The sequence below is a fragment of the Callithrix jacchus genome, chromosome 4 (genome assembly GCF_049354715.1).
Source record: "Callithrix jacchus isolate 240 chromosome 4, calJac240_pri, whole genome shotgun sequence".
Classification (NCBI taxonomy): Eukaryota; Metazoa; Chordata; class Mammalia; order Primates; family Cebidae; genus Callithrix; species Callithrix jacchus.
Window position 1 is genome coordinate 111,497,507 of NC_133505.1, and position 23,727 is coordinate 111,521,233.

A 23,727-nucleotide genomic window follows, 5' to 3' on the forward strand; every position below is an offset into this window, starting at 1 on the left:
ACATCTTGGACATCCACTTGAGTGACAAGTCCAAGCTAAAATCCCTGTCATCATGGAGTTCATTCTACTGAGGACAAACACGCACAAAAAGCCAGAGGGTTGCAGAATGGTTGGTTCTAGGGACATACACAGGATAATCAGCAGAGCGATGCTGCTTGCTTCCCAAAGTGTCAACCACAGATCAGCGTTGGCCTGAACTGTTTGCTACCAGCCCACAAGGAGAGGAGTGGGGAACACAAGAGTGCTGAAAACCTTTACGGCACTTTGACACTGCTATGGCATCTTCGTTACATTTTGGAAAAACCTCAGTCCACAAAATGGTTTGGAAATTTACAAACCAGCCATTCCCTGCAGAACTTGAAAAATCACTGGGAAGGAGGACACCTAATTAAGCGGGGTGGTCACAATAGCCCTTCTGAGGAGGTTTCAAATTAAGGTTTGAGAGGGAGTAACCATGCAAGGTGGGGCAGAACATTTTGGGCAGAGGAAACGGCAGGTGTAGGAGTCCTGGCAGGGGGAATAACTTGGCAGGTATGAAGAAGAGTAAGCAGGTGTGTGAGGCTAGGAATGAGCTGAGGCCAGTGGACCAGACCTGAGCTACAGCAGGTAGCACCTGGTGGGCAGATAGGATGTTTAATCTCTCATCAAAGTGCAAATAAGCCATGATTGGGTAAGGAGATTTACCTTTCCTGAAAAAGTACTCTGCTTTGGATGGAGAGCAGACTACAGGGGAGCGAAAGTGGAGACAGAGAGGCCAGCTGGGGGGCCGAGTGAAATGGTTGGTCTCTAAAAGGGGTGGGAACAACCATCATAATGAGAGTGGAGTCAGAGAAAATGGGCACAGCACAGTTTGCAGTTTTTTTGTGGCTATTTCCCAGAGGGCCTCACCAGAACATTCTAGTCAGAACCCTAAGAAGGGGTCTACTCTGAGACCCCATGCTGAGGGTCCTGGCTGGCCCTTGCCCTTCCACTGAGGGATTCTCTAAGGAGGGCACCCAAGATGTCATTTCCCTAATCCTTCTGATTTGCATTAGGCTGCACTTAGGCCCACGGTGGGTCCAAAGGTCAGAGGCTGCTCAACAGATTGCTCAGTTCATTTTCCTTGGAAAAGCAGAATTGTGTTCTCCAGCTGTTTCTCTATTTTGCTTTGCTTCTTTTACATGTCTCATGGTATAGTCACAACCACTGCAACAGAATTCCTCTCACCCTGAAGCAGACACACTGGCTTTTCACATATGAAATTTTCATAAAACTGTTATGTCAGGTATAAAAATGCTACCCAATAATTTTAGGATTAGTACATCCAGTTTTGTCACCTCCTACCCACAAATGGTAGCTAATTACTTTAAATAGACCAATACTTAAAGACTGTACTCTTCCAAGTCAAATATTTAGACATAAAACCAAAAAGTGTCCAAAGTCCTAAAAGTCTCAAGTTCTTTCATAACACACATCTTTATAACTTGGGCAAATCCTTTTCATGAAGGTGGCAGAAAATTTTTTGTAAAGAAGCTTTGTTAAATTTAGGGTTACACAAATGCCAATAATATTTCTGATATTTTAACCAGGAAAATATCTTCCTGGTCCTTTATCTATTTAACAGGTACACCATCTTGGTTGGTCTAAACTTTAGGAAAAAATTGAGGGATAAGGGAGAAAAAGAACAAAAATAAAGAAAGAGAGAACTGGAAGAATTACATGGTGATAAGGAGGCAGGGTGAGGAAAACTCAAATTCCTTGTTCAAGAAGTTTTGGTACCCGCAGTCTCATTCTAGGATGTATTAAAACAACTGAAACATGAAAGCCCCTGATGCGTGCAGCTGAGCTTCTAAAGAGGGCCAACAGTTTCGATTTTATATCTATAGATGAATCTGAACACATTTGCCTAGCAGAGTAGCTGCTCAAAACTAAGAAATCTTATATCACATTTGCCTTGACTATTAGAAAGCTTAAAAGCAGGCCAGGCACAGTGGCTCACACCTGTAATCCCAGCACTTTTGGGAGGCTGAGGTGGGCGGATCACGAGGTCAGGAGATCAAGATCATCCTGGCCAACATGGTGAAACCCCGTCTCTACTACAAATACAAAAAATTAGCTGGGTGTGGTGGCATGTGCCTGTAGTCCCAGCTACTTGGGAGGCTGAGGCAGGAGAATCATTTGAACCTGAAGGTGGAGGTTGTAGTGAGCCAAGGTTGTGCCACTGCACTCCAGCCTGGCGACAGAGTGAAACGCCATCTCAAAAACAAAAAAAAAAGCAAAGGAAAGCTTCATTTATGCATAATCACTAAGTTCTAGAGATCTGCTATACAACACTGTACCTATAGTTAGCAATACTATGTTGTGCACAGAAAAATCTGTTACAAGGGTAGCCATCATGTGAAGTGTTCTTACTGCAATTAAAAAAAAGAAAAGAAAAGCTATCTGGCAAAGGGTGGCTTAATTTGGGAGCTGAGATTCCTTTACTCCTACTGTCTTCAGAAGAATTTTTTCAAATTGCCCTTGTATATACTCTATTTTAATGCACAAAATACTGCAGTCTTAAGGAATAAGCTGGGCAAAGAAAGATGAATACCTCATGCTCTCACTTACATGTGTTATTGAAAATTTTGAGTCAACCTTACAGAAGCAGTAAAATGGTGGATACCAGAGGTGGGGGTTAGGGGAGGATGTTGGTAAAAGGATCCAGAGTGTCAGTTAGACAGGAGAAATAAGAGATCCATTGTATAACATGGTAACTACATTTAGGAATACACATATTGTATACCTGAAAATTGCTAACAGGGATTTTAAGTATTTTAAGTATTCTCACCACACACACACACATACACACACACACACACACGTGTGAGGTAATGCACATGTTAAATAGCTGGATTTAGCCATTTCACAATTTCTACATATGTCAAAATATCATGCTGCACACCATAAATATATACGATTTTCACATGTCAATTTAAAAAAAATTGGCTTATGAAATACAGATGTAGGCTCACTTACTGATTGCCCCACATCTGAATATATAATTCTAACTTTTCCCTTTCTAAATGGAAGTGTAAATTATAAATACTGTTCATTTAAAGAAAACTCTTTTTACAATTCTTACATAAATGAATAAAAATTATGTCTATACTCATTACATAAATATTTATACAAAACACCACAATGTGCACCACGTGATTAACAAGATGAATGAAGCATCAAGATATGTGCTAGAGGAGAACAAATAAAGGGGGAGCTACTTCCAGGACAGGCCAGGATGGGCTGGGGTAAGTGCCATCTGCAGGCAAGACACCAGGAGGGACTTCCAGGTAGAGACTGGCTCAGGCACAGTATCAACGTCCTCTCTTCTGAAATACCAAGGAAAACTGGGAGTGGTGCTATCTACATCCCACAGGCTTTGAGGAGTATCTGCTACAAATAATAGACATAGGACTTGGTTAAGAACTATCAGGGGCTTCCGGAGAAAGTGGCAAAAACCATAATCCCAGCCTAAGTAAAAGACAGGGGCGGCACACTTGGATCCCCTCTCACTTTAGCAGGATTTGGAATTTGGAAATGACTCTCCAAGTACAGAGACACCCCCATCAAAAAGCAGCCAAGAGGTGGTAGAGCTCACCCTGAGGCTGTGGGACTTAGGGCCAGGAGGGCAGGACGGTCAAGGCAGGTCATGCCAAAAGGAGCATTAGATGCAGCTGTTTTTCAGGAAACATGTCCAGAAATGGAAACTATAAAGGATTGGAATAATGTACTTTCCAAGACTAATCTCTGTGCCAAGGAATCTCTACCATAAAAAAACAAAAACACAAACAAAAAAAAACATGAGTGCCCCTAATTTTCCAGTACTTACCGAATGTTTACAAAAATTAGCAGCCCATCAGACAACAAAGAGGGAATCTTAAGCCCCAAAAAGAAAAGCTTGTTCAGGCCAGTTTTGACCACAATGACATTAACCCCACCACGTGAAGTGCTTTATTTTCCTGGTCCACAAGCCCCTACTCATTCTCAAGATGGAGAAATATCTAGTTCAATCAGTGAGGCTCAACTTTGACATAAAAAACCCAGAGTGGGCCCATCTTTCTCTCTGGGACCAACTGCTCTTGCGTAAAAAGGGCTTATCGTAAGCTTCCAGTTCCGTATGACCAATAGACTGGACAGGGCCTTCTAGAAGCCCCATCAGGCCTCTTTCCACCTCTCTGCCTGCTCCTGTGTGGGTAAATCAACTTGTTCCCTCACTGGGGTTAGATTCTTCAACTGGGGAGGAAGCAGAAACCATCACTCCAACCTGATATTCAAGCCTTGTTCTCAATATTTGTCATTACCAGGGAGTCCATTCAAAACTGAAATTTTAACCCCACTGGGCTCCGTTCTTTGGTGTATACTCTCCTGACCAAAAACCTGATGAAGAAAGAGGTGATTAGCACCTCAAATCCAAATCTAACTAAACATCTGATCATGAGGACATTAAACACACACATATCCTCCCCTGAATAATTCTGTATCAATGAGGAAATTCAAACTGCAACAAGATTACTGAGAAAATACAAAAAATAAGAAAAGCAAGACTATCACATATTAAGGTTCATGGGATGCGGCAAACACTATTGGAGTTGACATCTATTTCTTTCTGGTGCCCTGTAAAGTCCCACTGATAGTCAGGGAAGGAGTGTATGTGACCCCTGCTGGCCAATCAGAAGGTCCCTCCCCTAGACCAGGGCTGGGCAGGATCTCATGCAGGTGAGGCTGTGGCCAATCTCAGGGCTTGCTGGCATGACTCATACATCAGGGAGCCAGCCTGCTTCAGTCCTGCACTAGTGAATTCAGGAGTGTACAGGGAGGAGGCTTGGGAGACTGAGTGCTCATGCTTGGTTATACCAGGTACTGAAGGGCAATGACCACACTGTGACTGATAAGGGACATCTGGCTGGAACATGACAATTATACCTTCAGAAAGTTTGAGGTTTACCCTCTCTCTTCATCAGATCTTATCATCTGCAACTGAGCATTCTCAGTGAGGATTCTGGGTACTGGTCACATGTACCTCCATCTGTCACAGATAATATGACAGCACCTCTATGTGTATTCTAACTACCCTAACTCCATTCCATGTTCTTTAGATAAGTAAAACCTATTCATTTTCATAAGCAGAGTCTTTCCATCAGTTTAAATCTACAGGAAATAGTCAACAAAATAGCAACAGTAGTAAACCCAGGCAAAACCATCAGAATCCTTTTTCAGGGACAGAGATGAATATTTGCAGAGAGAAGTTATCTCAATTTAAGACATTTGGGGCTGCAAGGACAGTGTGAAACCAAAAATGATAAGATCCATCTTTCCCTACCACATAGGAGAGGCTGCTGGAAAACAGAGAAAATTATCAGAGAAAAATTATCAGAGAAAAGCAGATGACCCGAGAGAAAAAGACATTTTCCAAAATGCCACATGCACTCCTGGATTGGGCTGTGCCTAAAGGCACTTATACCTGAACCCCAATAAGGTGAGCCACTCAGCTCCTCTTGTTATGTGAGCTGGTCTGAGTTGGGTTTCAGGTACCACTGATCCAGAGTCTTGACTAACACAGCTTCCTAGGAAGCCTCTGGTTTTCTGAGCAAGCTGGGGCTGGATGACCATGAGCAGGCTGGAAAGAGGAGAGCTGACTAGAAGCTTGCCCCAGGGTTGGCTGGGGATGACTGAACACATTCTCTAGATTAAAGGTGCTTTATGAGAAAGAATGAACTTTAAGTATTAAAATAAAAAATTTTTAAGTAACAAGAGAAAATAAGAAATTGATGAACTAGAAAAAAATTTTAAGTATAAAATTTATAAGTCCTAGATCTGCTTCAAAAAAGAAAAAAGAAAAAAAAAAAGCACCTTTAGCCAAAGCTTTGGCTAAACTAATCAAGCAAAGAGGAAGGATGTTACAGATATTCAAATTTAGAATTTATAAGCAAATATAACCATAGATTGGGAAAGTAAAGTCATTTTAAAAGTATATTACACATAACTTTATGCTAGTAATTTTTAAATCTCAATCAAATGAATAATTTAGTAAGAAATACAAAGGACTAAAATGGATCCAAAAAAGGAAACAGAACTGAACAGAGCAATGACTGTGAAACAAAATCGGGGGAAAGAGCCCAATAATTAATTGCAATAAAAGAAGTTGTCCCAGATAAGGATAAGAATGAAGTATTTCAAATTATCAAAAACCATAATTTCTGTACTATTTAAACTGGCCATTAACGAGTGCAATGGGGAACACTTATTAAGCACTTACTGTGTGCCTGCTACTTTGCTAAATGGCTCAAAAAAACTATCATTTAATTTTAACAGTTATATGAGGTGATTTTCTCCAAATTACAAGTCAGAAAAATGAGACTAAAAACCATGATCAATGTCTACTAAAATTGTGGAGCTAAGATTTAATCCACTAAAGTTGCTCATTTAACAACTATACACACCGCCTTCCCATGAACAGGCAGAGGTTCCAGTATCTCTAAGAGTTCTGATTTGTTTAGTTGCTGGAGGGAGCAGAGTGAAAAGAAAAGTCTAGAAGAAAAGAGACAAGTTAGGAAGTTACTGAACATCTAGCTCAGTGGCAATGTATGCTGGGAGGTGTTGGCATCAATAAGAACAAGTAGAAAGGTATGAGATGGTATGGAGGTAGAACTGGAGGTCCAGAGACTCATATATATGAATAAATGGAGAGCTGATTCAAAGGGTCAGGTGATCTGGAAGAGTCCCGGAAATTTTGTCACATGCCTTGATTTCCTTCCACCAATGAGAAAAACTGGAACCATTAACAATGTTGAATTTACAAAGATGCTGTAAACAACAGTGAGGTGTCTATTAGAACTCAGCTGCTTGTGAATACGCCCTAGAAAAAAATGAGTTACTATAATTGTTCTTTAATCAAGTAATCTAAGTATTCCCTAGGGCAGTTTTCCCAAACTTTCTGTGTCTGAACGATTACCTGAGGGTGAGGAGTGGGGCTCTGGGAAAACAGATTTATACTGAAATCCAATGCTCCAAATTGAAGCTTGAACATTTATATTTTTAACAAGTTCCCAGGTGATTTTTATGGCTAAACACTCTCCTCTGGACATGGCAGAATGGGATGGTGAATTAGGCACCTAAACAGCCAGGTGTGGGGAGGGGAGAAGTTGGGGCCAGGCATGGTGGCTTACGTCTGTAATCCCAACATTTTGGGAGGCCAAGGTAGAGGGATCACTTGAGGTCAGGAGTTCCAGACAAGCCTGGCCAGCATGGTGAAACCCCATCTGTACTAAAAATACAAAAATTAGCTGGGCATGGTGGCAGCTGTCTGTAGTCCCACCTACTCATGCTACTTGGGAGGCTGAGAAATGAGAATTGCTTGAACTCAGGGGGTGGAGCAGTGGAAATCTGCTACTGCATTCTAGCCTGGGTAACAGAGCAAGACTCCATCTCAAAAAAAAAAAAGTTGAGAGAAATCAGAGTTATCTTAGTTCTTCAGATGTTCACTTTTTAACAGCTGTTTTCCCAAAAATACTGTATCTGATGCTAGCATTTTTCACCAAAAAACTGCAGATGACTGAAACCAAAGCTGAGTAACTGCTTACAGAGAAAACAGCAAGATTAAATGTATACAAGTACTTGAAACAATTCATCAATGATTTAGGGTGTGCTTTTCTAAAATGGAGCTTCTTTCAGCCACTGATAGCAAACCAATAGGGCTGGAGTCTTGGCCTCTACAACAGGGGTGTCCAATTATTGGCTTGCCCGGGCCACACGGGAAGAAGAACTGTCATGGGCCACACATAAAATACATTAATACGACAGCTGATGAGCAAAAAAAAAATAATGATAATAATAAAAAAATCACACACACACCAAATCTCATAATGTTTTAAGAGTTTACGAATTTGTGTTGGGCCACATTCAAAGCTGTCCTGGACCACACGTGGCTAGTGGGCCGCGGGTTGGACAAGCTTGCTCTACAAGATGTGGCTCAGCCTCCTTTCTGCTCTGACCTCTAGCACCTAAAAATCAAGTGGCTTGTCCGTCTTCAATCTCTGGTCCTCCCAAACTACAATGCAAATTCCACGTTGGCATGGGCATCTGTCTTACTTATGATACCACATCTTCCTTTATTTAACTGAATACTCAGCACAGTGGACACACAGAAAAACTAAGGAGAGAGGAAGAAAGCTGAAAAAGTAGGAAGAAATGAAGCACATATGGAAAAAATAGAATGAAACCTGCAGGCATGTGGCATTTGGGGTAGCCAGCATCCATTCTCCCTCCCTAGTGCCCTCCCTTCTAAGTGGAGCAGGTAGCTGTGCTGCCACTACAGAAGTCAAAGAGGGTCTTTGGGGCTTCTACCAAATGTCTTCTCTTACTGCTGCAATACAGCCAAGGGGCTTGGCCAATCAAGACTCCTACTTTTGGGATACCATCACTTGAAAAAGAGACGGCAGGCTGAATGACTGGAGATCGCTGAAGCCACAGCAATGCTGGGTGAATAGTGACATCCCTGCCTGATCAGAGTCTGGTTCTTGGTCCATTTCAAGCTACCCTTGCTATAAATGCCCTATTTGCCTAACTTGCCCAGAATCAGTTTTTGCTGCTTGCATCAAAAACCCAAATATAGAAAGCAAGACAAAGGAGATTGGGGGGTGGAGGTGGGGAGGAGAAAAGAGAATGTAGCGATTAGGAAAGGAGCAGCCCAGTACCAGCAACTTCCTCATACTTTTGACAATTATCCCCTCCAAAGATCACAAGGAAGGTGTTCCTAAGTACATATTTCAGTTGTTAATTTATGAGAAGTATGTTTACAAATTGTAATAAGGCTAAACATTCCCACAGAAGGTAATGAGACCTTTTAAGACCTTAGAAGTCTTAAAGACTGAGAAAACAGGTGGTAAAATATTTACTGAACGTATTTCTCATGTCTACTAAAGCAGGAATACACACAGAGTAATTCTCAATCCAGGCCCATTTATAGAATATCAATGAAGGGGTGAAAAGCGTCTCACAGGCCAACTCGCCAGTGGGGTTCACAAGGTATCGATTTTAAAAGATGCTACTTTAAGGCTAGTGCTTTGAAGTAATCTTTGGTCTAGTTTCATCAGTACACTTTAGAACAATGAAACCACATGTACAAGTCACAGTTCCATTGAAAAAACAATGTTCAGAATGTATCTTTTCGTGAAAAACCTAGAATTCAAAAGGAAGATCGGCTTAGTTTTGTGGATAAAAATAAAAAGAGATAAGAGTCTTTAAAGTCAGACATTCTAAGCAATTAGACTAGAGTCAGAGGTCTGTATCCCGATACATGGAAGCTGCATTGCCCAAGCAGCACCATCTTCGTTTGACCAGAGCTTTGCTGTATACAGATTTTTACATGCATTTTCTCACTTGGATGTTATTATATCTGGGCGCTAAATGAATGAGTATGACTTTAACTCTGTATAGATGAAGAAAATAAACACTAGATTACATAGCTTGCTACGGTCACAAAACAAGATAATAGAACACCAAAGGCTGCAATTTGTATCTTCTGACTTCTAGTACCAACCAGCAAATACTCCATTCCTCCACACTGCCTTGAAATGGAAGCAACATCAGAAATGTCTGCAAACTCACAGAAAGAAGGAACTATCCACACAGATATCCCCAGTTTGTTATAAAGTTTTCAAAGAACACTTGTACACCAAAAACCAGCCTTTTATACCTGCAATTTCTGGGGATCGACAGCTCCAACAGTAAGCTTTCACTGCTGCTTTTGGCTTAGAGATGTTTAACTAACCCTTCATGTACTGGAATTTCCTGGAAGCAAGCTTCCACTCCAATGGCTCTCCTTTAGCCTGAAAAGGTGTAGTGGCCAGAAGGGGAAAGGCAATCAGACAGGTAAGTCCCTGCTTACCGAGCTCAGCACTAGTTCTTTGAGAGGCTGGTTCTGGATCCAGGCTAGGGAAAGCAAATGATCCAGGCAGACCTAGGCCAGACTGACACCAAAACTGACACCAGAAAGAACAGAAACTCCTCATGCTACACACTTTTAGGGTTAACCCGAAAGAGCAAAACCAAAAGCAAGCAAGCAAGCAAACGAAAAGACTTCAGGACAGACATGAAGGGCACCAGGGAAAGCAGATGCTTTTCTATATAAACTTTGTTCTTGGCTGATCTCTGTGACATTAAAATATCTACACAGAAATCATAGGATATTTAAATATCCTAGAGATGATCAGAAGTCTTTTAAGGTTTAGATCTTTCCTGTCAAGGAAAGAAACGGTACTGAGACAGGAAGAGAAGGTGATAACATTTCCAGGATTCTTATCCTGGAATCTGTAAGGATTTCTGTTCTAATTGCCATAGCCCCTTAATCACCAGGTGTAATGAGGTCACTTCCAACTAGTCAGTGAGAGAATGGAAAGTGGGAACTCTAACATCCTAGGAAAGAAATCTGCATTGTATATTCCTTTCATCCTCTCTGAAACAAATTGTTATTTTATCTTATTTTTCAGAAGGAACAAATAAAAACAAAAATACTTTTTCCCAATCCTGTTAAGAGTTCTCTTCTCAAGGTCTGTGAAGGAAATGGAGTTGTTGCCACTCTCATTTTGCCCAGGGCAGCACTCAGGGAAAAAAGTCATTAGATAAATGCTGCTGACACTCTACATTTAGCTAATTCATGTGCCCAAGCTCGAGGACAGTTCTGAGAAAGCCAGACCTGACAACGAGTTACAGCTAAGGCAGCTACCCCTTGAAAGGTATATATATTTCTTTTCTTTGTGTAGTTCTCCTTCAGTAACTCAGTAACAACTTCAAGAATATTCAGCTAAAAGGGTGAAGACATAGTAAGATGGGAAGACTGAGGTTCAAGAACACTGCTTCTATTGGGACTTCCAGGTTGCAAAACCAAGCCAGAAAAGTAAAGAGAAGAAAGTATCACTATCAGGAAGGGGAACAAATTATGCAGAACAGACTACCTGGTACCACATGAGTAAAGAGGCCAGGAAGAATAAATGCTAATTTAGCATTTCCCCAGAGAGCTGAGGGATGCTGCCTCCAGGATGAAAGCGAGGTAAAATAGAATGGCTGACAGAAGAGCATTCTCTTTGCCTGCATATCCCAAGTCGACAAATTCGCAATTTGCCCTGGTCATGAGCTCCATCTCCCTAGTGAAGAACATATGCTGATTTATGTAAGTCTCTGGTTTTACACGCACACACAATTTTTTTTTTTTTTAATTAAAGAAGCAAAGGCTGGGTGCAGTGGCTCACACTTGTAATCCCAGCACTTTGGAAGGCTGAGGCAGGTGGATTACTTGAGTGAGGTCAGGAGTTCAAGATCAGCCTGACAAATACGGCAAAACCCCATCTCTACTAAAAATACAAAAAATTAGCTGGGCGTGGTGGTGGGTGCCTGTAATTCCAGTTACTCTCGGAGCTGACACGTGAAAATCACTTGAACCCAGGAAGTGGAGGTTGCAGTGAACTGAGATCGCACCACTGCACTCCAGCTTGGGTTATGAAATGAGACTCTTTCTCCAAGAAAAATTTAAAAATAAAAAAATAAAATAAAGAGACAGGGTTTCATTAAGTTGTCTTAGCTGGTCTTGAATGCCTGGGTTCAAGCAATCCTACCACCTTGGCCTCCCAAAGTGCTGGGATTATAGGCGTGAGCCATTGTGCCTAGCCCGATTTCTGGGTCTCTGGATTTGGCCACTGGGCCACCACTGATCTTGAAGAAAATAGTTTACACCGATGGGAGATGTTACTGGGAGTGGTACAAAGAAAAGGGTGATTTCAACTATGTCAGCAGGCACGCAGAAAGTGGCTTGTGGACAGGCAGGGAAGGAGAGAGAGAGAGCCAATGATAATAAAGTAAGATCTGAACAGGGCACATACCCTAAGGGACCAGGAGACCAACTGGGAGGAAGAAAGCGGTTCAGAAGAGCTAAGGCACAGTGTGGGGTTTGGGTTTGCCTGTTTGTTTGCCAGGGGAAATCAGTACACATACCAGAGGGGAATTTAGGAAGTCAACCACCTGTTATTTGTATGGAGGCTCAGGTTATCAAAACAACAGGGTCCAAGACTGCGGCAAACTTCCTTCTGCAAGCTACAAAGCTGTCCAACAAGCCAGAAATGCCTGCAGAATGGGAAGCATGGGCTAACTGATTATTGGGACCTACTTATCTAGTCTTCAAATCATTTTTAAGGACTGCAAACCTCCTTCTGTAGCCCTTCATGCTAATGCGACCGTGGTTACCCTGATATCCTGTTTACACCAGTGAAATTTCACTGTGGTACACGCACTTAAAGGATGTATCATACTTCGTAGGACTCTAAAGGATTTCTAACTCAAAGCTTTTCCTTTACCTTACTTTCAGTGTTTAGTTTGTATTTCCATACAGTTCTTCCAGACCAGTTTTTACAGATATATATATATATATATATATTTTTTTTTTTTTTTGAGGCAGACTCTCGCTGTTCATAAAGCGCAGCGATATAATCTTTGCTCACTGCAACCTCCACCTCCCGGATTCAAGCCATTCTCCTGTCTCAGCCACCCAAGCGGTTAGAATTACAGGCGTGCACCACCACGCCCAGCTACTTTTTTTATTTTTAGTAGAGATGGCGTTTTACCACATTGGTTAGGCTGGTCTCAAACTCCTGACCTAAGGTGATCCACCCGCCTTGGCCTCCCAAAGTCCTGGGATTACAGGTGTGAACCACAGTACCCGGCGCCATGCTGACCTGTTCAGAAAGCATACCTCGGGTATCAGAGAGGGCAACTTAGGCCTTCCCCGTGCACCTTCCACGCATATCTTCCTTCGGCTCTAAGGAGGCTTATTATTGATGCCAGTGGGTCTATCATTTTGAATCTGATGAGTTAAATTTTGGTCCCAGACCGAAAAGGTATGGTGTGTTTTTCAAATGAGCAGAAAAGCAGCACGAACATTTTCTATTCATGGTTATTAGCATATACACAAAGGTGTACTAGCCATACCTTGCTGTAAAAAGGAGAATTTTTACAGAGCCTCTAGAACAAATAAAAAGCTGCTTATTACATTTCCAATAAAAACGAGTCAAGAAGTGAGAAACATCTGTAGCTCTTTTACAAGATCTGAAATGCTAACAGTAGGTCTTAGATTTAATTGTGTATTTAATATAGGTTGGCCAATTCTGACAGTGCCTGGCATTTAAGGCTATATCCTTTATAAAACCAAACCAGAGCAGACTTATATATAACAGAAAATTCTCAAAAACAGGGGCGGGGTGGGGCGGGGCAGGGGGCAGAGGGAGAGTTGAATCTGAATGTATCTTTTCTAGCTATCAAGGTCCATATTGCTATTTTATAGCAAATGCTTCAGATTATAGAAGATAACACACAATTCAGTTGATTCTCTGAAGCAAATCTAACCCTGATGTGAAAAATGTTAACAGAGATATTTTGTAAAGAAACAGAGGATATTTTGTAAAGAAACAGTGCTACCCAGCAGATACATTATACAAGCTACATATATAATTTAAAATTTTCTAGTAGCCACATTAAGAAGAAAAAAGAATTCCTTTCAATAATATATTTTATTTAATCCACTATACACAAATCATTTCAACCTTGTTTTTGAGAATTTTCTGTTACAAGTCTTCTTTGATTTTGTTTTATAAATGATATATAGCCTTAAATGCTAGGCACTGTCAGAATTGGCCAACCTCTATTAAATACTATATTAAATCAAAGCCCTACTTTCAGATCTTATAAGAGAGCTACAGATGTTTCTAATATCCTGACTGATTTTATGTAATCCATATAAAATATTAAGATATTTTACATTTTTTTTCAAACTAAGTGTTTGAAATCCAGCATGTATTTTATGCTTACAACACATAATCAATTCAGACTAGCCACATTTCAGGTCCTCGGGGGCCATAAGTGGCTAGTGGTTTTTGTATTGGATAACAGCATACCGATCAACTTTTTTTGTAAATATAGTTGTAAGGAACATAAAAGGTAAGAAAAAACTGAATTTTATCACAGGAACTCAAGAACATTTTAATATTATTAGTAAAGCAATATAATTATCCTAATTGGTATTAAAAAGAAATTGAAATCCAAAACTAAAAGTAGGAATAACAATGCTTGAACAAGATGACAAATATCATTCAAAATAACAACGTAAACACTAGGCTAGAATGTTCTCCATCACTACTATTCTTACATGTTTTGCAGAGCTTTGACCAATGCAGTAAGACCTGCACCAAAATTTGGTAGAGGAGAAAAGAATTATTAATTGTAGGTTATGTGATTATATAACTAGAAAACCTATGGGAAATAACTGAAAACTTATTCAAATTACTAAGTTCAAAAAAATTACTAGGTACAAAATATATAAAATAATCAAAGTTTGGTAGAAGAGAAAATAAAATCACCACTAAATTTGATTATATATGATTATGTATCTAGAAACCTAAGGGAAGTAACTGCAGATTTATTAGAATTAGTGAGTCAATAAAGGGACTAGGTACAAAATAAATATAAAATCGGTAGCAGTAGCTAGTTTAGCCAGGCGTGGTGGCAGCACTCTTGCCAGGCGTGGTGACATGTGCCTATAGTTCCAGCTGCTTGGGAGGCTAAGGCAGGAAGTTAGCTGGAGATCAGAAGATAGCGGCACTCCAGCCTGGGCAACAGAGTGAGACCCCTGTCATTAAAAAAAGAGTCAGTAACACTCATATATGCTGTCAATAATGAAAAAGGAACCCAGTTGAAAGCAATGACAAAAGCAAATACCTGGGAATGGAGAAGAGATTTCAAGGCTACTGCAACAAGTAATCATGGCATTGTCAGAATTGTGGACATCTGGAAAAGCACTTGTTTGGGACATTATTTGTGATAGTGAAACGTTGAAAATAATCATTTCTAACAATAGTGAAGTCATTAGGCATAATATAGTGCATCTGCTTGAAGAAATAGTATGACTCTATCAAAATTCTGGGCTGTAAAGACTGCTTACTAACATGCAAAACTACCACGGCAGAATATGAAGTCAGAGAAGGATGTAAGATCACAGTACTCTGAAGGATTACAATTTAAAAAATACATTTAAAATAAAAAGAACAGGTCAGCATGGGAGTGGGAGCCGGCCCACGGTCCACACATGAGGGCCCACAAAGGCGCATGGCAAGCACAGCATGAATAAATTCCTTTCACTTGCATCTGCAAAGCTATTATACCTCGGCTTTTTACTTTTACTTATTTTGTAATATGTAATTGATAACCACCTGGTCTACCTGGGTTCCACCCCTGACTACACACTTACTGGCTGAGTAACCATGGACAAGGTACTTAATCACTCAGCACCTCAATTTCTTCATCTGTAAATGGGGGAAATAAAAAGATCAACTTCAGAGTTTGAGAATTAAAAATGAAACAAGGTATGCAGAACACCCAGTGAAGTGCCTGACACACAGTAAGCATTGAAGAAATATATACTACAAAAATAAAATAACTTAGTTTCTATCAAATGCTGACTGTAAGATCACTAATTAGCAGTTTCATCCACTAATTGGATGCTTGATATCCACTAATAAGTGGCTTGTCATCCACGGACCTGTCATTATCAACTAAGGAACAGCAAAGTATACATTCATTAACAGATAAAACCAGGGTCATTCTGACAGTGCTGAATCACTCAATCACCATCAAAGGCTCTAGAAATCCAGGTTATAGCCAATACTTCAGGTGAAGAAATCATCACATCCTTGGGGACAATTTTCCAAGAGAAGCACAGGAACTTCATTCTCTTCCCTAGTGCTTGCTAGCCAGTACTGGTTATGCAGCTGTGAGTGACTCTCCATTCCCAGGCCCAATCCCTCTGTCTCAGCTCAGCCCAAAGCTGAACAATCAAGGTAATCTACGGCAGGGATGAAGTGAGAAGGTGACCGCACACCTGCTCTCTGCTCCCCCAGCCTTATGTGCAGAGCTATAGCCTTCACCACTCCTAGGGATACTCATGTGTTTCTCACTTTAGAATTTCTGCCCGTCCACTTTTATAATCCAGTGCTTCTTGAAAGAAAAATTAAATGCCAAATATCAACCATTCTCACTCATTAGATCTTTGTCTTTCTTGAAGGGAGTCAGAAAGGGAAAGAATGTAGGATTCCAGACAAAAGTAAAAACCATTAGGAAATCTCAGAATAGCAGTGTGCCTACTTTAGGGACAAAGGATAAAAAGAAGTCCTAAGAGCTTTGCAGTGGGCAAAGGAGAGACGCTACTCACAAAGAACCGGCGAGGATGGCAGAAAGCAGGTGAGCCAGTGCTTGAGACTAAAGGAAGAAGAAAGAGATGATCATGTGGTTTACTCCCCTGCCTCTGCTTTCTCCTCTTTTCTCCATATACCTTCATGCTCCAGCTAAGCTCTGCACTCCATCCCTTTCCTTAACCCAGTGGAGAGATGGGCAATTCCACTTCAGTAAGGGATGCTTTCCTGGCAAATCTGAATTTAGGTCTTCAGAGAACACTGGTATATACAGTGGCAAGAAACCAAGAAACAGGTGGAGTTAAGACACAGGTGTGTGAAGACTGGCCTGAAAAACTACCTAGAGTGCATTTAACATTTTTTTTTTTAATGGAAAACATACCCTGTGACTAAAAGAAGCTAGAATAAATTTGGGGATGGTGAACATATTAGAAACTGTAAATATGTACTAAGTATTATGTACTACGATTATAAATAAAAGAATCAAAGAATTTTGGATGAACTTGAGAAACACTATTCCCCCACCCAAGCAAACTTAATTAACTACATAAAGTATACATAAATGGCCCGGGGGTGATGGTGCACACCTGTAATCCCAACACTTTGGGAGGCCAAGGCAGGAGGATCACTTGAGGCCAGGAGTTTGAAACCAGCCTGGCAAATGTGGTGAAACCCCATCTGTACTATAAAAATACAAAAATTAGCCAGGTGTGGAGGCACATGTGTGTAAACCCACCTATTTAGGAGGCTGAGGCACAAGAATTGCTTGAACCTAGAAGGAAGAGGTTGCAGTGAGCCAAGATCACACCAGCACCCTACAGCCTGGGCAACAGAGTGAGACAGAAAAAAAAAAAAAAGTATATGTAAGTGACAAATCCCTGGCACTCGAAGAAGAGGAAAGTATCTGTGGGACATAGGACTTTGGGCCACCTTCATGATTGAAATGAGACTTCAGCAGGGTCCTTGAAATACTGTCTGTTTCTCCAATAGCTTTATGTTTTTAGAGCCGAAAATGCTCCTCTCGGCCCCTTTACTTCTAGAAAATACAAGAATGATCTTCTTAGTTTTGGTTTCATTGTTGTTGTATTAACATCAATAAGCAATCTAAGGCCAGTATTCGGTTTTTAAGACACGATATTTGTTTCATATATAAGATTTCCTTTTCTTTGGAAAAAAATACTTAGGCATTTTTTTCCTTTAACATCATTTCTATCTAGGTTTTCACCTTTTCTTTTGGCAAAAATCAGTTTTCTGATATTTTCATTTAAAATAGCTCCTCAGTGTCACTATGAACCATAAACATTATTTGAAGCACTTACATGATTTTCTCTGGGACTAAGCCATGCTTTTGTCTTTTTCCCATTAATCATTTAACAAAAAGTAGTGGTAGCAACAGGTATACTCACCATCTCATGGCAGAAAACACAGAACAACAACAGAAAGAAAAAGCAATAGTTACTGACTGAGTCTGGTGGTAGCTACTAAGGCTGCCTTATCTTTAATTAGAAACCAAATTACCTTTGTCTGCTCACTGTCTGGGTCTTCAAGCCAGGCGTAAGGATCACTAATTTTATATCCATGATAATCCTGTACCTGCAAAAGATAAAATGAGGTATTAGATAATTACTCTCTAATCCCAATTAAAACTGGTATTTTTTTAATGTAATGGAGAAATAGGAAAGGGATGGACAAAAATACTAATTGGCTCACTGGCAACATGTCTGCCCAAATTACCACATGAACCAAGTTGGCAGGTTCTCAAAGGTGTCAAGCCACCCTCCATGAAAAGAATGGTTTAGCTAGAGAGGAAAGAAAGATGAAAGGTCAGAACAGGAAACTGCTCTGTCCCTACAACACAAAACAAAGACCTGCCACTGTGCTAAAGAAACTTGAAAACGTGCTGTCAGTGGCCAAGCACAGAATAACACAATACAGTGGACAATGCAGTGGGCACGCAAGAAGGGCACGACAAGGAGGGAGCTAACACACACGTGCTCACCCTCCCGTTCCGCTGAGCTTCTCAATGATTAGAAATTTCCCTGCAATAGGGCCCACAGTTACTCTCGCTTTTAAGTCTCAACTGCCAAAAAGCAAGTTACTAATATGTAGTATAATGATTCTCATTGACTTAAGCTAAAAAAGCTGACTTAAATGCAACGGCAGAACATTTTAAAACTAATGACTTTCTTCCTTTTTATTGTTACGAAATGCTTTATTTCACTGTTTACAAAAAGAAGGTGCAAAAGCATCACCCATTCAGGTTACCATGATATTGGAAGAAACAAAACTGCTTAGTGTAAGTAATGCTGGCTGAAGGAAGCTTTCTGGAGCTCCCACCACAAATTCCTGGGCCTGGCCTTAAAGGCCACCTGAAGGCATTTGAAGGAGCAATAGAAGCAGCTTTCACCATTCAAGTGATGGTGCTAAAACAAATTATCCAGCAGTAAAAATTATTACAAAATCTCTCTACCTGATACTATCAAGATTAACCCCATAAGGGCCAGGTGTGGTGGCTCATACCCATAATCCCAGCACTTTGGGAGGCTGGGACAGGCAGATCACTTGAGCTGAGGAGTTCAAGACCAGCCTGGCCAACATGATGAAACCCCATCTCTACTCAAAATTTAAAAATTAGCCGAGTGTGGTGGCAGATGCCTGTAATCCCAGCTACTCGGGAGGCTGAGGCAGGAGAATCTCTAGAAGCTGGGAGGTGAAGATTGCAGTGAGCTGAGACCACGCCACTGCACTCCAGCCTGGGCGACAAAGCAAGACTCCATTCCCCCACCGGCAAAAAAAAAAAAAATTAACTCCATAACTGAAACCACACTGACAATGTCCTGCCAATCAAATCTCTGAACCACTCCAACATTCTGGTTAAGGTTGTTGGGAAGACTATCTCTATCTATTTCAGATGAATTTTTAATCTATCTCCTTGCTTTGTTCTACAATACCCAAAGGTAAGGGCTATTCCCTAAGGAAAGCCTGGTGCTGCTCTAGTTCCAGTGTGGCTCCTGGCTGGGTGAGAATACTCTCCCTGGGCCTTACAACACCAGGCTCTCCACATTTGTCCTCATCTGATGCCAGGTGAAAGAACTCCTGGGGAAATGCACAACTGGATAAATGGGCAGGTAAGGTAGAACCCTCTGGAAATATTAAACAACTGCCTGAGCAAGGGACATAAAAACAGGACTAAGGAACATAAAACTTGACTAAAGCCTCTCCTGATGGGTCTTCATAAAGTTGCCAACTCTCAGTCCTGACCTCTCTACATTTTAGCTGACTGTCACCAATGAACAAAAGCTTTCTATCTTTTCTTCTCATCTGCAAGTCTTTTCATTTTACACATCTTGAGGTGGTTATAAAACAGGCTTAAAATAACAATCTTCTTTTCCTAGCATTAAGAAATCAGAAAATTTCAAATTGTAAAGCATCCTTCAATCAGACACTTCTAGAAGCAACAGCAGCCACAAAGTTGGGTAACATGCCCAGAGCCGTACCAAGTTTAGAAACCGACCTGAGACTAAAGCAATCAGCTGACCCTTTTCCCCATTCATCAGAGGAGGCAGAACAGACACTTAAAAAATGTTCCTGGAGGTGGGCACAGTGGCTCATGCCTATAATCCCAGCACTTTGGGAGGCCAAGGCGGGTGGATCAGGAGGTCAAGAGATCGAGACCATCCTGGTCAACATGGTGAAACCCCGTATCTACTAAAAATACAAAAATTAGCTGAGCATGGTGGCGCGTGCCTGTAGTCCCAGCTACTCAGGAGGCTGAGGCAGGAAAACTGCTTGAACCCAGGAGGCGGAGGTTGCAGTGAGCGGAGATCATGCCTTTGCGCTCCAGCCTGGGAAACAACAGCAAAACTCTGTCTCAAAAAAAAAAAAAAAAAAAAAAAAGTTCCTGGATTATGATGTTACTAAAATTCAGGCATATCCAGAAATTTACACCAAGCAGCCCTATCTGTCAAGACTGGGCACACCATCTACAGCAGATGGAAGTTATTGATCAGATATTTTTAACTAGGACAAGAAACTAATTCTCTCTAGGACAATTCCACAGTCAATCCCAGGAGCCACAACTCTCCACTTCCAACCTTTCTTTTTTAAAACCATACCCTACAAATGGGGTTGGTATGTCTTACAGCCACGGCCCTTGAATCGAATTCTTCCACCTGATTTAAGTTTGCTAATCATTCTTCACCTCTCCAAGAGGTTTTAAAAATAGAGCCCTGATAAGGTACTGTACTACTTAATCTTGTTCGATATTTTACTTGTACTGTTCAACAGCTCACCCACTGCCTTCAGGATGAAGTACAGACTCATACATACAGTAGGCAGGACCCATCAAACCTGCCCTGCTCATCTTTTCAGGCCCATGCAAGTTTACCCATCTATTGATAGTCTGGTCAGAATGGCTTTCTTGCCATCCTGCAAACAAATGCAATTCCACAACCATCCAGGCCTGCACAGCTATGAATTACTTTAGTCACAGGATCAGGAATGTCCTTTGTCCCTTATCAAAATGGTCAACTTCCAGACTCAATTCACATAATACCTCCTTCTCCTGATGGAAAGTAGTCCTATCCTCTCCTGTGCACTCCTCTCATCCTAAAGCCTCTTCTTATCAGGGTGTAAGTCCCCTGTAGCAGGCCTGAATTTCCTGATAGCAACTCTCTTAAGCAATGGTCAAAGGCATGGCACAAGAAGTGTCATAGCTTCCAAATTTCTGCACAAAAAGGCAGAAATCCACCAAAACCATTTCAATGCTCCAACCCTTTCGGCAGGAGAGTACTGAACATGTGGCTGAAGGTACTTGAGTGAAAGAGACGGAGAACTACAGCAATTCCCCAGCTTATGCTGGGGAGAAACAAATACATCCTAGAAATCAAAGGCTACAATTTAAGCAAATACCTAAGTCAAACCTAGGGCTTAGTAACCAAAACCTTAATGGAAAAAAAAAAAAAAGATACCCCACCATAAGCTAACAGGGAGCCACAAAACAGGATCCAGAATGGGCCAGAGCTACCTTCCCTTGACCACGATGCTTAGAGTTATGAGTTGTTTAATGAGAAGGAACTGGAGTGTATTAACATCCACAGTATACCCTTCCGAGTTAATTGTTTATAATCTTTTAGATGTCTTCATAAAATCCTCACTTAAACCTTTCATGAACTATTAAACATAGATAAATAAACTGTAGGATTTAGGCACCCAGAGGAGTGAAAAACTAACAAGTAACTCTAAAAACAAACCTAAAACTGCACTTACCAAACCACAGAATGGGTAGTTCTTTATATTTAGATCCTTAAGAACCAGAACCAAGATAGTCATATGTCTTCCCATTACTAGTCTGGAACACTGCAGAGCTATACTGTCAAGTGAATGAATGAATGGTAACATTCCTACTGCAGAAGTAAGCAAGCAAGTCAGTCCTAATATTTCACATGAGGAAAAATGGCAACATATTTGAAAAAGCTGCTAAAAGTCGCCTAACTAGTGAATGACAAAACCAGAACTAGCACTCTGGTCTTCTCATGTAGTCTAGCCTTTCTCCATTCCGGTAGGATCACTTTACTCCCATATGCAAAGGAAACCACCCTTTAAACCACAGGAATAGAGCTTCTTGAGTTGTTAGGGTAAATTTAATAAGCAAGCAGCTGAGCAGACTGAGAAAACATGGTTACCAGAGGGCCACTGGTCAAAGAAACCATGAATGCATCAGTGTCACCAGGAAGTCTTAATTTAAAACATTATGTCCTTTACTCTAAAGCGTCAGCACTCTTTACCCCCAAGGTAACACGTGCTTTAAAGTAAACACTTTCTGGCATAAACTGGGAGAGTAAACAGAAAAAATTAAAACTCTATTACACAAATCCATACTTATTCTGATTATATTTTAAGTAGTCTGAGAAATGTAGCTATTAGTAAGAGAATCACGGCCAAAACATTTAGATGCAATCCAGTTCTTAAAATGTCAAATTCATGTTTACATAAAAAAGGTGTCTACCCAGAATTCCACCTACCGGATCTCAACAGTTACCTTGAGTTCATCTACAGCTTAGGCAAATGACGGTCAACTCCACCACTAGACAAAACTTACTCATTCTGAAAAAGGTCAACCCTTCTCCCTTCTAAGACTTCCTCTCACCCTCTCTCAACTCCTTTTCTTAAAACTTGGATCAGCATGGCCACACTATGGGGTCACTGCTCCGCCTTTCCCATTTCTGTCTGGGTCTCTGGCACTCCCAGGGCCCAATGCTCAGCATCCGACCTGGGACAGGGTAGGCGCTCAACAGACGTTTTAAAATCGAATGAATATGCTACAACTCTAAGGACTTTTAAGTGTAAGTTTTAAAAGTTTGCTTTTGTTTTTAAATGTGACATCATCACACACACACCAGCAGACACTTTCTCCTACCAGTATATTTAAGCAAGAGGCTTCGCCAATCAAAAAAGCAGTGACACCGTCAGTCTTCCCATTCCCTGAAGACACCCATTCCTACCCCGGCGTCTGCCCTTGACCCCATTGATTCTGGGAAGCGGCCGGGCGGAGCTGCCCACAGGCTCCGCCGCCAGCACCAGCAGAGTGACCGCCGGCGGGGCCCCCGCGCTGGGGAGGAGACCCGCGCCCCCGGCCCAATTCTCCCAAACAAAGGCCGAGGGGGAGGGGAGGGACGCGGGGGGCGAGGGGCTGCAGGGAGAGGAGCTGCGGGCGCCACCCGCCAGGCATGCGCGGCACCAGCGCCTAGGAGCCCGGTGGGCGCGGGCAGGGGTACTTACGGCGGTCTCGTCGCGGTACACGTCGGGGTACTGGAGGGACAGCATGGCCGGGGACGGACAGGGGGCAACGTGGAGGGGCGCGGGCTCCGGGAGCGGACCTGAGCGAGCCGGGCTGGCAGCGAGGCGCGGCTGGGGCGCAGCAGCCGCGGGACAGGTGGCGGCGGGCTGGCGGGCGGCTCCCGGCCAAAGCTAGCACTCGCGGACTGGCGGCGCGGCGGCGAGGACGTGCGGGAGCAGGAAGCCGCTATCGGCGAGCCCGGGAGCCCCTCCCCGGCGGGCGGGCCCAGCGGCGGCGGCGGCGGCAAGAGGGAGCAGGCGGCGCCGAGCGTGCGCCTGGCCGGGCGCACAGCTCCCTCTGCAGGAGCGCCGGCCGCGCCCGCGCCGCCCGAGCGCACGGGGAGCACGCCGGCTACGCGCCTGCCCACGCCCGGCCATAGGCCTGGCCTCCGCGCGGGTGACACGTCCCTCCACGCCGACCCGGGCCCGGCGCCTCCGCCCGCCGGCGCTCCCCGAGCTGCCCTCGCGCACTGCATCGCTTTGGCGGTACTCGCGGGACTGCGTGTAGGAGAGAGAAGCCCGAGGGCTTCCTTGCTGATGGAGTCCCCCTTCTTCCCCCAGAGTTCCTGTTCCAGGGTACGACGGCGAAGGGAGACCTTGCCTCTCCCCAGCCGTGGGAGCAGAGGACTGGAGGTGGCCTTATGTC

General features: G+C 42.4%; 1 protein-coding gene across 2 annotated transcripts in view; it reads right to left on the reverse strand.

Annotated features, from left to right (window-relative positions):
• Positions 1-23,276, reverse strand: part of PREP (prolyl endopeptidase) — a 120,208-nt gene extending 96,932 nt beyond the window's left edge. For both annotated transcript variants that reach the window (XM_035296416.3, XM_002806719.6), the window contains exons 1-2: positions 23,025-23,276; positions 17,763-17,837 (exon numbers count right to left, since the gene is read on the reverse strand). In XM_035296416.3, the coding sequence (XP_035152307.2) occupies positions 17,763-17,837; positions 23,025-23,069 (120 nt within the window). In that variant the 5' untranslated portion in view covers positions 23,070-23,276. The remainder of the gene's footprint in view (positions 1-17,762; positions 17,838-23,024) is intronic.
• Positions 23,277-23,727: the final 451 nt, after the last annotated feature.